This window comes from Aethalodelphis obliquidens, unplaced genomic scaffold (assembly GCF_003676395.1).
Source record: "Aethalodelphis obliquidens isolate GAN/ISIS:26980383/991018 unplaced genomic scaffold, ASM367639v1 scaffold5, whole genome shotgun sequence".
In the NCBI taxonomy this organism is placed as follows: domain Eukaryota; kingdom Metazoa; phylum Chordata; class Mammalia; order Artiodactyla; family Delphinidae; genus Aethalodelphis; species Aethalodelphis obliquidens.
Window position 1 is genome coordinate 17,343,828 of NW_020837949.1, and position 13,918 is coordinate 17,357,745.

General features: G+C 36.8%; 1 protein-coding gene across 3 annotated transcripts in view; it reads right to left on the reverse strand.

The window, feature by feature from the left end:
- NUP205 (nucleoporin 205) overlaps positions 1–13,918 on the reverse strand; it is an 81,177-nt gene that overhangs the window by 56,859 nt on the left and 10,400 nt on the right. For all 3 annotated transcript variants that reach the window (XR_003431873.1, XM_027101811.1, XM_027101810.1), the window contains exons 4-11: positions 13,431–13,575; positions 12,884–13,043; positions 11,865–12,093; positions 10,473–10,637; positions 5,857–6,032; positions 3,087–3,203; positions 2,769–2,906; positions 741–891 (exon numbers count right to left, since the gene is read on the reverse strand). Coding sequence is in view for 2 of the 3 variants with exons in the window: in XM_027101811.1 (XP_026957612.1) it covers positions 741–891; positions 2,769–2,906; positions 3,087–3,203; positions 5,857–6,032; positions 10,473–10,637; positions 11,865–12,093; positions 12,884–13,043; positions 13,431–13,575 (1,281 nt within the window). In the remaining variant the exon portion in view is untranslated. The remainder of the gene's footprint in view (positions 1–740; positions 892–2,768; positions 2,907–3,086; positions 3,204–5,856; positions 6,033–10,472; positions 10,638–11,864; positions 12,094–12,883; positions 13,044–13,430; positions 13,576–13,918) is intronic.

Sequence of the window (13,918 nt, forward strand, 5' to 3'; positions counted from 1 at the left end):
TAGTTCTCAAATGTTGAGCTTAAATTAAATTCCCAAAGAGAGAGAGAACTACAATCTAGATTTGCAAATTACAGTACTCTATTACATACCAAGCACTGAGAGCAAAAGCCGAGCAGATAAGACAAGGAAGGCTTGACAGAATAGTCAAAACACAGGTCTTGGAGCCAGACAGATCTCAGTTCCTATCATGGCTTCCCTGTGACTCGTGATCTTCGGTAAATTACTTAACTTTGCTAAACCTCAGTTTCCTCACATGTAAAAACGAAGTAATAATATCTACCTGACAGAGGTATTTAATAAATATTTCTTTCTCTTCCCTTTTGCACTATTTTTGGTGCAACCAGACTCAAGTCTGAAAATTAAGTGAGGAAATTGGGAGAGGGTTGAGAGAAAAACTGTAAGAACAGAAATTTAGAAAATAAGGACTTATGAAGATAAAGAAATCAAACTTATGTAGCAAAGGTGTATATTTTGCTTTGAGCACCAGATGTGTTCTTAAAAATGTATATTAATTCTCATTTCTTAAACTGCACTGTATTTTATAAAGCAAATGGTAACTCTCCAGTCTGTGAGACCATAATCAAAGCATCGCTGTACATAAAACCAGCAGTGGGCTTCTCTCTGTTATAAAAATAACGTATACGCCCAGTAGAACCTAGCACATATAACCAATATGCTTTAATAGGTAGAAGGATACTGAATGTCACAACAAACTTAGACAACAACTAGATTTTTCTTACCGTGACTGCTACCATTGACTTTGAGTAGACTAAAACAGTAGTGGGCACACTGGGGCCCATTAGCCAATCCCTGGAGCATTTTCAAATAAGGAATATAAATAGTTGGAGGCAACAGGTCACCCATTTGCCTAACAAACTTGGACAAGACAACCTGAAATAGGGAAAAACCAACAGTTTACATAAAGCATATCCTAACTTTAAGCCAACATGGACTAGCTAATAAAGACTACATATGAACTAAAATGAATTATGTACTCTCATTTAACTCCCCACCCAAGACAAAATAATCTGGTATTCTATTTATGAAAAATTGCATTTTCAAGTTTGTCATTAGCAATTTAATGCAATTATAGAATATCTTTGTGAACATAAAGTATATTTTTATAAACATCGTAATGTCACAAAATGTAAGACTACTCACATTCTAAATATGTAAAACAACTGAAGAAATTTACTCATTTAAAATTAACTAGCAAATTCAAAGGTACACTTAGAACCCAGAGTTCCTAAATCCCAGTCAAATTTAGTATGAAGATCTAGGAACCTGAAAGAACTTTTTATAGTAACCTAAACATATTCTGTTTTGTGTTCTGGCCAATACATGTTCCTACACTCCTGTTCTCTAAGTCTACTTCTTAGATTTCTCTTTTCTCTTGCTTATGCCTTAAATCTATTATCAACAACTAAACATATTATTCAGACTAATTAGTTGGAACTCAGAACGAAAAATGTTACAGATCTCTGGAAATTATTGTTAAATCTGTTAGGTATAACAATTTTATGATTATACAGAAAAAATATCCTTATTTTTAAGAGATACTAACTTAACCAGTGAGAGGTGAAAGGTCATGCTGCCTATAATTTACTTTAAAATAACCCAGCAAAATAAAAGCAGTAGAAATAACAAGAGTGGAAGTGAACATGGCAAGATGTTAACAGCTATTAAATTAAGATGTTGGGGAATTTCCTGGTGGTCCAGTGGTTAAGACTCCATGCTCTCACTGCTGAGGGCCCAGGTTCAATCCCTGGTTGGGGAACTAAGGGACCACAAGTCGCAAGGCAAAAAAAAAAAAAAAGAAATTCTTCTGGGGAAATTCCCTGGCAGTCCAGTGGTCAGGACTCCACCCTTCTACTGCAGGGGGCACAGGTTTGATGCCTGGGAACTAAGACCCCACATACCACAATGCAGTCAATAAATAAATGATTAAATGGAAAGGGGCATTTGCTGTAAAAAAATAAAAATAAATTAAGATGTTGGGTGTTTATTATAATTATTCTCTCTTCCATATGTTTGAAAATTTTCATAATGGAAATTTCTTTTAATATTTATAAACTTTTAATAAACCCTTCTCCAAAACTTTTTAAATGGAAAAAAGTGAAACAATAAATGTAAGAAATACAGTTACAAAAAGGGGGGGTCCTGATCTTAGACTCTAGCTAGCATAAATGAAAATTGTATTATATGGCATGAAAACATCTAGAACAGAAAATCCCAAAGAGATGAAGACAGATATGGCAATCCATCTGATTTGCTGCTGCACAGCATCCTTTAGTTACTACAGGATATACAATGGACTTTTTCCTACATTATCTACTGACTCATAGGCATTCTGTCATTAATTATAACTTCTAAGCCTTTTTCCTGTAGTATTTTTACCTCTCCTATCTTCCTCAACTTGCTAAGAATGATGTATATTCTTTGTCATGCCTATAGAGGACAGAGTAAGTTAATAAATACTAATTAAATCCAAGTAAGTGACTCATAAAGAAACTAGACACTTTTCTGTGTCTAATGCTTCGATGCATAGCTAGTATCTAATAAAAGGCTGACTATATAAACTCCAAAATGATCAGATCAATTTAAGAGTTTCAATTTCCTTAAATAAAAGGAAAAAGTATAAATGTCTAAAGGTTACAATAGTGTTCATTTGCATGAACAGCAATAACAGCAGGAAATACCATTTTTCATGTTTTTAAGATTTCCAGTTACCATCCCACAGTACAAAAGTAGAAAAACTAGGAGCTCACCTGGCGCTGAGGGGGTCGCTGATGAGCCACCCCAAGGTAAGAACCCAGGATAGTGGAAGTCTGAAGAGGCTCTGAGGGACACCAGTATTCTAGTGCAAGCTCCAAATTAAAAGGATTCTTTTTATATAGCTCACCAATCTGCAAACAGTAAACAAAGATTGTGGGAAAATGCCTGTAACTCAAATTACTTTTAAATAAAAATTTACATTTTTATTGAATTCACTTGTATATTTAAGATATTAGATCTGAAATTTTCCAAAGGTGGGGAAAAAATAACAGAGAGAGGGAGATGATAGTCCATCCAATATAACAACTTACCAAGAGCATTAATTGTTCCAGATCCCTTCTAAGTGAAATGGGGGGTTCGTTGCCCATCTGCATACTCATGTGAATCATTCGAGCATCTTCATCTGCCCGATTCCTCAACTGCTTCACCTATTAAATTTATTATATAGTTTATATGTAAATTTATTATATGGGTTAATAATAATGAAATGAGAAAATCAGGCAACTGTCTAAAAGTGATTACATAAAAGAAAAATATTGTTTAAATATCTATTCCACTTTAATAATGTGAAGAAATATGCTAGGAATTTTACTGCAATATTATTAATCATAATTTATAATATCTTAAGACTTCAATGCATTTTCCACTACAGATAAGTTAATTTTAACTAAAGTGTTTCTCAATTACTGACATTTTGGGTAGGATACTTCTTCACTAGGTTGGATGATTCTAAACATTACAGGACATTTAGCATCCCTGGTACTACCTACTAACTACTAATACCACCACTATAGTCATGTAATGAGCAAAACTAGCTCCCCAAACATTTGCTAATTAAACAATGTACTTGTAAATAACTCAGCAATCAAAGAAGTCTCAAGGAAAACTACAAAATACATTAAATAGAATAAAAATGAAAACACAACATATCAAACTTTGTGTGACCCAGTTAAAACAGAAATCACAGATAAATTTATAACATTAAATGCCCATAGTAGAAAAAAATAAAGGTTTCAAATCAATAATCTAAGCTTCTGTGGTAAAAAACTGAAATGATTAGGGCAAATTAAAACCCAAGCAGAGAGGAAAAAAATAATAAAAGCAGAAATCAATAACAGTGAAAGAAAATCAATAAAGCCAAAGGCTGGCTCCTTGGAGAGATCAATGAGATTGATAAATCTCTAGCCGGGTTAAGAAAAAAGGGAGAAAACACAAATTAACCAATATTAGGGATGAAAGAAGAAACATCACTACAGATTATACAGACATAAAAAGTATGATATTAGGAATACTAGTAATAACTTTATGCCAATCGATTTGATAACTGGAATGAAACAAATTCACTGACAGACACAAACCTTCAAAGCTCATTTAAGAAGACATAGATAACCTAAATAGTACTATATCTATTAACAAAATTCTAGTGTCCCAAAATTGTGTGAATAAGTCCATTGTTTACCCTATTCTAGCCATTCATATGACTTTGTTTATTCAAACTCCTCTCAGCCTTTATCTTTCCAGATGACCACTATCTTTCCATAGTAAAATCCCTTCTGGACTAATAACTAGGAAAAAGTTAAAGCCTTAACCCTTTCTAAGGCTTCATTTCCACAAATGTAAAATGAAAGGATTTCTTCCAATTCCAAAATTCTATGATGTTCATCTACCACATCCTTCAAGGCTGATGAGGTCTCAAGTTACCTGTTAAACACTCCTTGACTATTCCAGTCCTGAGTGAGCTATCCTTAGCCTAAGAAATCCACTGTAATTTACTGTCTATACCTGTCATTTACTTACTGTTACTACCCGTATTTTTCTGTGTATATCTCATTTCTCCAACTAGACACCAGGGGTCCCCAACCCCCAGGCCGTGGACCAGTAGTGGTCTGTGGCCTATTAGGAACCGGGCCGCACAGCAGGAGGTGAGCAGCGGGCAGTAAGAGAAGCTTCATCTGCCGCTCCCCATCGCTCGCATTACTGCCTGAACCATCCCCCCCAACCCCCTCCCCCCGCTTCCGTGGAAAACTTATCTTCCACGAAACCAGTCCCTGGTGCCAAAAAGGTTGGGGACTGCTGAACTTGACTATATATTCTTTGCTGGCAGGGAATCAATCTCCTACTTATTTGTTTTCTTCACAATTCCTAGCATGGTTACCTGGAATACAGGAGAAACTCAATGAACACTTGATTCATTATATCACGACTAAGCACTTCATTCCTTGTTTGCTACCATTCTGGGTAGTTTTTCCATTTGCCTTATGTTTTTCAGTAGGTATGATATCAGAACTGCACATTGGTATTATAAGTGTAGACCCTTCGGGTGCTTTTTTTATGCACACACACACAAAAGGCAGTTTTATAGGACTTTACCCCCTCCTTTACTTCCTGCCACCACTCTGATGGCTTCCTTGACACAAAATGGCACAAAGAACATACGCTAGGTAGGAACTGTCTGAAATGGCTCTAAGAATTCCCTTTTGGATCAATGTTATAGCTTGAGCACTTTATTCAAATGTAACCTCACTAAAGGTAGGCAGGGCCCCTGGGCCCTGTTATTAAGGAAAAAAAAAAAGAAAAAAGCAACCTTTGCATTAATGTCTTAAACCCATCACTTTACCCATATCTATGTGGAGGTCTATTTATACACTATAATTAAGAGTCTAAACAATTATCTATGAAACTATAAAACTGGAGATTCTCCACTATACCTCTTCCAAATCATGTATAAAAGGCATTAAATAAGACAACCTTAGCACTGATTCTCCAGGGTAGCATGAAGTTAATAATTTTCTCCCCACAGAAGCATTTTCATTTGCCTATTATTTTCTCATTACAAACAATTCTCAACACCAAATATTTCTTCCTTTTAGCTTGTTCTCAGTTAATGGGTCTTACATTATTTCATTTTCATGAATCACAAACTAATTCACAAGCTGTAACATAACAACTACTGCCAAATATTAGTCTACAGTAAAAGGTTTTATTAGTTTCCAAAACATAAAGTTGGTTAATTAGTCAATTTTAAATTATTTTATAAAATTCTTCTACTACTTTTTACTCATCCTACATTATTACACTTACCTTCATTGGCATAAGTGCCAGGAAATCTGTAATGAGATTATGGATTCTACGAATGTAAAATTCCTCCTGATAGAAGTTTTCTGACACCACTACGGATTCAGTGAGGAACAGGAAAACACTGTCTGCGATTGCGAGCTCTGCCATTGCTTCATCTGCTTCTGTGAATTCAGCCAGAGCTAGGAACATATTTAGAAAAACAGCACATGGAGGAAAAATTACTAAACTAGATTATAATATCTCAAAATATTCTGCTGATAGTTCAAAATTCAGATCTCTTCTCAACCTTCTAATATGTTCTGTACACAAAATAAGACAGTGTGTAACTGTAACTGACTCACAAACCCCAAAGAACTACAGAAAAAGTACATTAGAAAATCATCTACTCTTCGCAATAACATCGAGAGCGATAAAAAAATTACTTAAGGGATTTTCCTGGTGGCGCAGTGGTTAAGAATCCGCCTGCCAATTCAGGGGACACAGGTTTGAGCCCTGGATGGGGAAGATCCCACATGCCACGGAGGGACTAAGCCCGTGCACCACAAATACTGAGCCTGTGCTCTAGAGCCTGCAAGCCACAACTACTGAGCCCGTGTGCCACAGCTACTGAAGCCTGCGCGCCTAGAGCCCATGCTCCACAACAAGAGAAGCCACCGCAATGAGAAGCCCCTGCACCACAATGAAGACTAGCCCCCGCTCGCCGCAATTAGAGAAAGCCCGCGCACAGCAACGAAGGCCCAACGCAGCCAAAAATGAATAAATAAATGTATTTTTTTAAAAAATTACTAGGTAATTTTGTGATAATCTGTCTTTGAAAAAGAAATGTTAAATAGCTTATTCTGCTTCACTGTCACAGAGACCAAATACATTCTGTTACTTAAAGTATACTTTCAATGCCTTGAAAAGGGTCAGGAATAGATATAAACCAGGATAGTCTCAACCAGAGGAAAAGAGATTGGTTGGTTTTTCCCTTTTTTTGTTTATGTGTTGTTTTTTTGAAATAAAGCCTGCATATCTACCCATATCATACAAACTCCTTGAGAACAAAATAGTTTCTTAATTTTTTATTACTACTAACAGTAATGATTACTAAAATTATTAATTATTAATATTAATTAAATATTAATAACTAGTTCCAAGCCTTCACTTGAATTCAGAAATACTGAAATTAAGAACTATTTCTTGAAGACTACTTACTTAGGTAATAAACCACACTAATATCTTAATGTAAATTGAGTTTTATCGTCTCAAAACAGTATATAAAAATTTTAATCAGTTTAGTAAAATTCAAAACACAGTTTTTATAAAATAATGTAATAAACGTATTTTATAAAATGTCCAGAAGTCTACAAAAAGAGTAGGAACTAATTTTTCAAAATTCACATCTTTGTTAAAACTCATCTGGATTATTTCAAGAAATGACCATTTCTGCAACATAAGCTATTCATCTTTTCTAGTAATTTTTAAAATATAAATTAACAGATAAAAATGTATACTTTAAAATGTTCATTATAGCGAATTCTCTGGTGGTTCAGTAGTTAGGACTCCACGCTTTCACTGCTGAGGGCCTGGGTTCAATCCCTGGTCAGGGAACTAAGATACCACGAGCCATGCAGCACAGCCAAAAAAAAAAGAAAAACATTCATTATAATATCCCTAATTTTAAAGATTATAAAAGGGTATGAGCATGTAAAACTAAAGAGATTAAATAGCCAAAGATCTAGGACTTGAAACTAGGTCTGGATTCCTATTCTTGTATTTTCTACTGTGCCTCTCAAGATTAGGCCAATGGTACAGTAATTTACAGTATATGAATTTGATTAACTATCACATAGCTACTTAAAAGTATACAGTAATTTTATGCCAGAAAAGGACTGAAATAAGACTTGTAAATGAATAAGAGGTATAGCTGAGAAACAGAATTTGTACATGATTGTAAATGTCTAATTCTCCATCTACCAGCTTTAGTATAAAAAATACTTGGCCAGGGACTTCCCTGGTGGCTCAGTGGTTAAGAATCCACCTGCCAATGCACGGGACACGGGTTCGAGCCCTGGTCCAGGAAGATCCCACATGCCATGGAGCAACTAAGCCTGTGCACCACAACTACTGAGCCCACATGCCACAATTACTGAAGCGCATGAGCCTAGAGCCCATGCTCCACAAGAGAAGCCACTGCAATGAGAAGCCTGCGCACCACAGCAAAGAGTAGCCCCCACTCCCCAAAACTAGAGAAAGCCCATGTGCAGCAACGAAAACCCAATGCAGCCAAAAATAAATAAAGAAATAAATTTATTTATTAAAAATTTAAAAATACTTGGCCAAAGAAAAACTTGTAACACAAAAAAAACTTTCCACAGCAGTCTTGAGGGAAAAAAACGGAGCTGGAGGAATCAGACTCCCTGACTTCAGACTATACTACAAAGCTACAGTAGTCAAGACAATATGGTACTGGCACAAAAACAGAAATATAGATCAATGGAACAGGATAGAAAGCCCAGACAGAAACCCATGCACCTATGATCAACTAATCTATGACAAAGGAGGCAAAGATATACAATGGAGAAAAGAGAGTCTCTTCAATAAGTGGTGCTGGAAAAACTGGACAGCTACATGTAAAAGAATGAAATTAGAACACTCCCTAATACCATACACAAAAATAAACTCAAAATGGATTAGAGACCTAAATGTAAGACCAGACACTATAAAACTCTTAGAGGAAAACACAGGCAGAACACTCTATGACATAAATCACAGCAAGATCCTTTTTGACCCACCTCCTAGAGTAATGGAAATAAAAACAAAAATAAATAAATGGGACCTAATGAAACTCAAAAGCTTTTGCAAAGCGAAGGAGACTACAAACAAGACGAAAAGACAACCTTCAGCATGGGAGAAAATATTTGCAAACGAATCAATGGACAAAGGATTAATCTCCAAAATATATAAACAGCTCAAGCAGCTCAATATTAAAAAAACAAACAACCCAATCCAAAAATGGGCAGAAGACCTAAATAGACATTTCTCCAAAGAAGACATACAGATGGCCAAGAAGCACATGAAAAGCTGCTCAACATCACTAATTATTAGAGAAATGCAAATCAAAACTACAATGAGGTACCACCTCACACCATTTAGAATGGGCTTATCAGAAAATCTACAAACAACAAATGCTGGAGAGGGTGTGGAGAAAAGGGAACCTCTTGCACTGTTGGTGTGAATGTAAATTGATACAGCCACTCTGGAGAACAGTATGGAGGTTCCTTAAAAAACTAAGAATAGAATTACCATATGACCCAGCAATCCCACTACTGGGCATATACCCAGAGAAAACCATAATTCAAAAAGACACATGCACCCCAATGTTCATTGCAGCACTATTTAAAATAGCCAGGTCATGGGAGCAACCTAAATGCCCATCGACAAACGAATGGATAAAGAAGATGTGGTACATATATACAATGGAGTATTAGCCATAAAAAGGAATAAACGGGGTCATTTGCAGAGATGTGGATGGATCTAGAGAGAGACTGTCATACAAGGGAAGTAAGACAGAAAGAGAAAGACAAATATCGTATATTAACGCACATATGTGGAACCTAGAAAAATGGTGCAGATGAACCGGTTTGCAGGGCAGCAATTGAGACACAGATGTAGCGAACAAACGTATGGACACCAAAGGGGGAAACTGGCCGGGGGGTGGTGGTGGTGGGGGGATGAATTGGGAGATATGGATTGACATATATACACGAATATGCATAAAACAGATAACTAATAAGAACCTGCTGTAGAAAAAATAAATAAAATAAATTTCAAAAATTAAAAAAAAAAATCTTTCCACAGCCCACTTGGGAACAGCATGAGACTAGAGAACAAAATGTTCTGGAATCATACAATTGATAAGATACTGGAATCTGCTGACACTCTAAGACTAGGAAACATTGACATGGACTGTAAACTTTAATAAAACCTTTCCAGATTTACAGTAAAAACCTACAGAAGTGACAATTTTCGGGCCTTCAAATTACAACAAAAGCATAGCTCTCATCCTGTTAGAGTAAACCACTATTAGTATGATAATTACATGCACGTAAACAGCAGAAGAGGATATGCTATAGTGGGTAACAGATTGTTAGAAGTCAGATTCCACATCCATTATTGATTGAACCAAATATCACCTAATATACTGTAATTTAAAATAACAGTAGTTTTTAATCTGACACAATGTAAGAAAAGTTAGTCTGTCTGTGAACAAAACCAAAAAGAAAAATGTAAAAAAAAATATTGTTATACTGTCATTTCAAATTTAAAACTCTTAAGGAAAAAAAGAAGCTAAAAGAGAATTGTCACTGGCTGCAAGAAAGGGAAAAAATTTTTCAAATAATTTCTTTTGGGAGACAAGAAAAAAGGAAAAGGTCCGTACTTCTCAATACAAAATTTCAATTACCACAACTCTAGGTATCTTCCTAGGCTCATGCTTATACATGTCAAAGATAACACCTTTTCCTTACACGGCACGGCCAAAAAAAAAAAAAAGAAAAAGATAACACCTTTTCTGAAATGCCATTAAACATTGATATGTCATTTCCTCATAACAAAATGACCTACAATCAGTTTACCTGTCACATCAGGGAGCTGAGATATCCCCCTCAACGCCAGTGCCCAGGCAAGTCTCACAGTGGCTTGCAGCCCCGGCAGTTTCCAAGGCTGTGAGTCTTGAAGACGAGAGTGAATTGTTGCAATGTATTGTCTCTCTGTCAACAGTGGAAGTTGATGAATCATATCTGAAAACAAAAATAGACGACTATACCAAAGTAGAGAAATTTTCACTTTTGATATACAGGAATAATGTCTAAGAATCAGAAAGTCAGAGTATTCCCATCAAAAAATTATGACTAATTATAGTTAATGTTTGAAATAATAAGTATACTATCATAAAAACAGACTACATCTACTTAATTCTGTGATTCATTTCATTCAATACAGGAAATCTGACCAATGCATTAACTGGCAGCATTCCTATATGAGAAGCACAGGTACTGCTTGTTATGTGACACACAATGTACTACGTGACAATTCGATTGGAGGTAAGGGGTAGTTTTATTTTAAATAAGACTTTTGTAATGGCTAAGGATGATCACCAAAGAGGAGTGGGAAGTGTCTGGTCTCCTCACATACCTAACGAAAGGAGACAGGGATGATACAATCAAAAGCGGACAGCGGACAACTGTTGGAATAATTATAAATATTTATGACATTAAATGGCAATAAGCTTCCTTTGTGGGAATCATTTTTGAGATCCTCGGTTCTAAGCAGTAACTGTTTACAAGGTTACCAAGAGAAATTTTATCTACTTCACAGAAAAAAAAAAAGTTAAAGATAATATATTACTAAAAATTATAGTTATCCTCCCTTAGAATGAAAGGTTTAAAATGTGAATAGTAAAGAAACAAGCAAGTAGGGGGACTTCCCTGGTTGCGCAGTGGTTAAGACTCTGCGCTCCCAATGCGGGGGGCCCAGGTTCGATCCTTGGCCAGGGAACTAGATCCCACATGCATGCCGCAACTAAGAGTTTGCATGCCGCAACTAAGGAACGGGCGAGCCACAACTAAGCAGTCCACCTGCCACAACTAAGGAGTCCATGTGCCACAGATAAGGAGCCCACCTGCTGCAACTAAGACCTGGCACAACCAAATAAATAAATTAATTTAAAAAAAAAAAAAACAAGCAAGTAAATTAGGCATGCCTAATTCAACAAACATATATTGCAAATCCTTTAGCACGTTCCCATTCCAAAACCTCAAAAGATAACAGAAATATCTAACGGGGCTGCAATTACTTTAAAAATGTGATCTTATATCTAAATATTCAAATATGGATGAATTACACACAAAGGAATAAAATATACTATTTTTATCTTAGTTGTTAAAAAATCACCCTTCTTAAATGTTATCTCCACAATTAAATCTGATTTTTGAAATAAATGTATTAATAGGTACAAAATCCAATACCATCACGTTCCTCTGTGCTTTGTTCTATAAAACTGATATCAAAGCAGTACAGAAGTGCCATAAGAAGAGCCAGATTCACTGCATCCAACGAGCCATTAGCCTCAACAGTCACTCTTTCCAAATGTCCAATAAGGAGCAGAGTGTCATCTTTGCCTAAAGGTGATTGGCAAGCCCAGGCAAAAAGGCTTTCTGCCAGAGACTGCCTGCACTCCTTGATGAGATCAGAAACCTAGAAATAAAGATGAATGATTATCGGTATAAATAAATTACACTGAAGCCTAATCTTATTCCAAAATGTAAACTATGTATCATAAAGGCAAACTATATAAATATATCTGAATCCATAAGCGACCCTAAAATCTCACCTCTGCAATTCTGAACAAACCCTACTATTAATTCCTCAATCTTAAGTCCCAACCTCCTCTATAGGACAATTTCTTAAAGGCCTCGGGGCTTCCCTGGTGGTGCAGTGGTTAAGAATCAGCCTGCCAATGCAGGGGACACGGGTTCAAGCCCTGGTCTGGGAAGATCCCACATGCCGTGGCGCAACTAAGCCCATGCGTCACAACTATTGAGCCTGTGCTCTAGAGCCCACAAGCCATAACTACTGAGCCCGCATGCCACAACTACTGAAGCCCACGAACCTAGAGCCCATGCTCTGCAACAAGAAAAGCCACCACAATGAGAAGCCCGCACACTGCAACAAAGAGTAGCCCCTGCTCGCCGCAACTAGAGGAAGCCTGAGCACAGCAATAAAGACCCAACACAGCCAAAAATAAATTAAAAAAAAAAAAATTTCTTAAAGGGCTCATTCCAGAAAAAGTGCTAGCATGGCACATAGTGCCTAGAAAGAGGCTGAAACAAGTGCAAGTCAATTTCATGGACACAACCGCCTATACACTTTCCTAGGCATTGTTAATTTTCCTATGCCTGTATTAGAAGAATGTTCTAAGTGACATGACTTCTGCCTCCAAGATGTGACACAGACAACCCGTGAATTGATGTCATTGAACCCTTGCCTCTTTTCGATGTTTTTCACTGCCTAAACCTCTCTCACGCTGTAGTTTCTCAAACTCGTTGTTAACATCAATCTGTGACACAAGAGTAAGAACTTTGTAAGTCAATCCTTGCTCCATCAGCTCATCAGTAAACCGTGTTGTCATGGAAACCAGCTCTGGACTGTAATGAAAATAATCAATAAAGTTATAATGAACAGTAATGTTTATACTTTCTCATCACATGGATATAGCAAACACTCTTTTGATGATAATGCTAGGTTACTGGAAACAACCAGGATGAGTTATAACCTAGCTCTTGCCATTCTTTTTAGATCTTTGTGTTTCAATAAACTTCTAACCATAAATAACTGAATTACCTTTCATTTGTAAACAAAATAAAGCAGGTTTAAACTGTTGTGTCATTCTTGGCAGAATAAGGGAGTGATTTATTACTCAACTTAGGTTATACACTTAAATTATACATACTAAAGTGAATTTTTGTTTCTAAAATTATAATTCTTCAAGCAATTTCTAATTAACCCCTTGAAATCCTAGCATGCAAACAGACCTGAGTTCGAGGGTCCATGTCTTTCCTCGTCGAGACTGTATCAAGGCTTTCAGGGAATTTGCAATGCACCGCTTTCCATCCCAATATAAAAGAACAGCTACTAAGCCTCTGGTGAGGCCAGGAAAATGTGGTTGCTGGTGCTCTCCTAGGAAAGGGAGTTGAGAAATAATTTAGTAAATAAACACATATGTGTTTAGGCTGAGACAAAAATCACTATACCAATGTTCAGTTCAAAGAAATCACAGAACCTTAGGGTTTAAAGGGTCTTAAGAGTCCTCTACTTGGGCTTCCCTGGTGGCGCAGTGGTTGAGAATCCTACTGCCAATGCAGGGGACACGGGTTCGTGCCCCGGTCGGGGAAAATCCCACGTGCCGCGGAGCAGCTGGGCCCGTGAGCCATGGCCGCTGAGCCTGCGCGCCCGAAGGCTGTGCTCCCCGACGGGAGAGGCCACAGCAGTGAGAGGCCCACGTACCGCCAAAAAAAAAAAA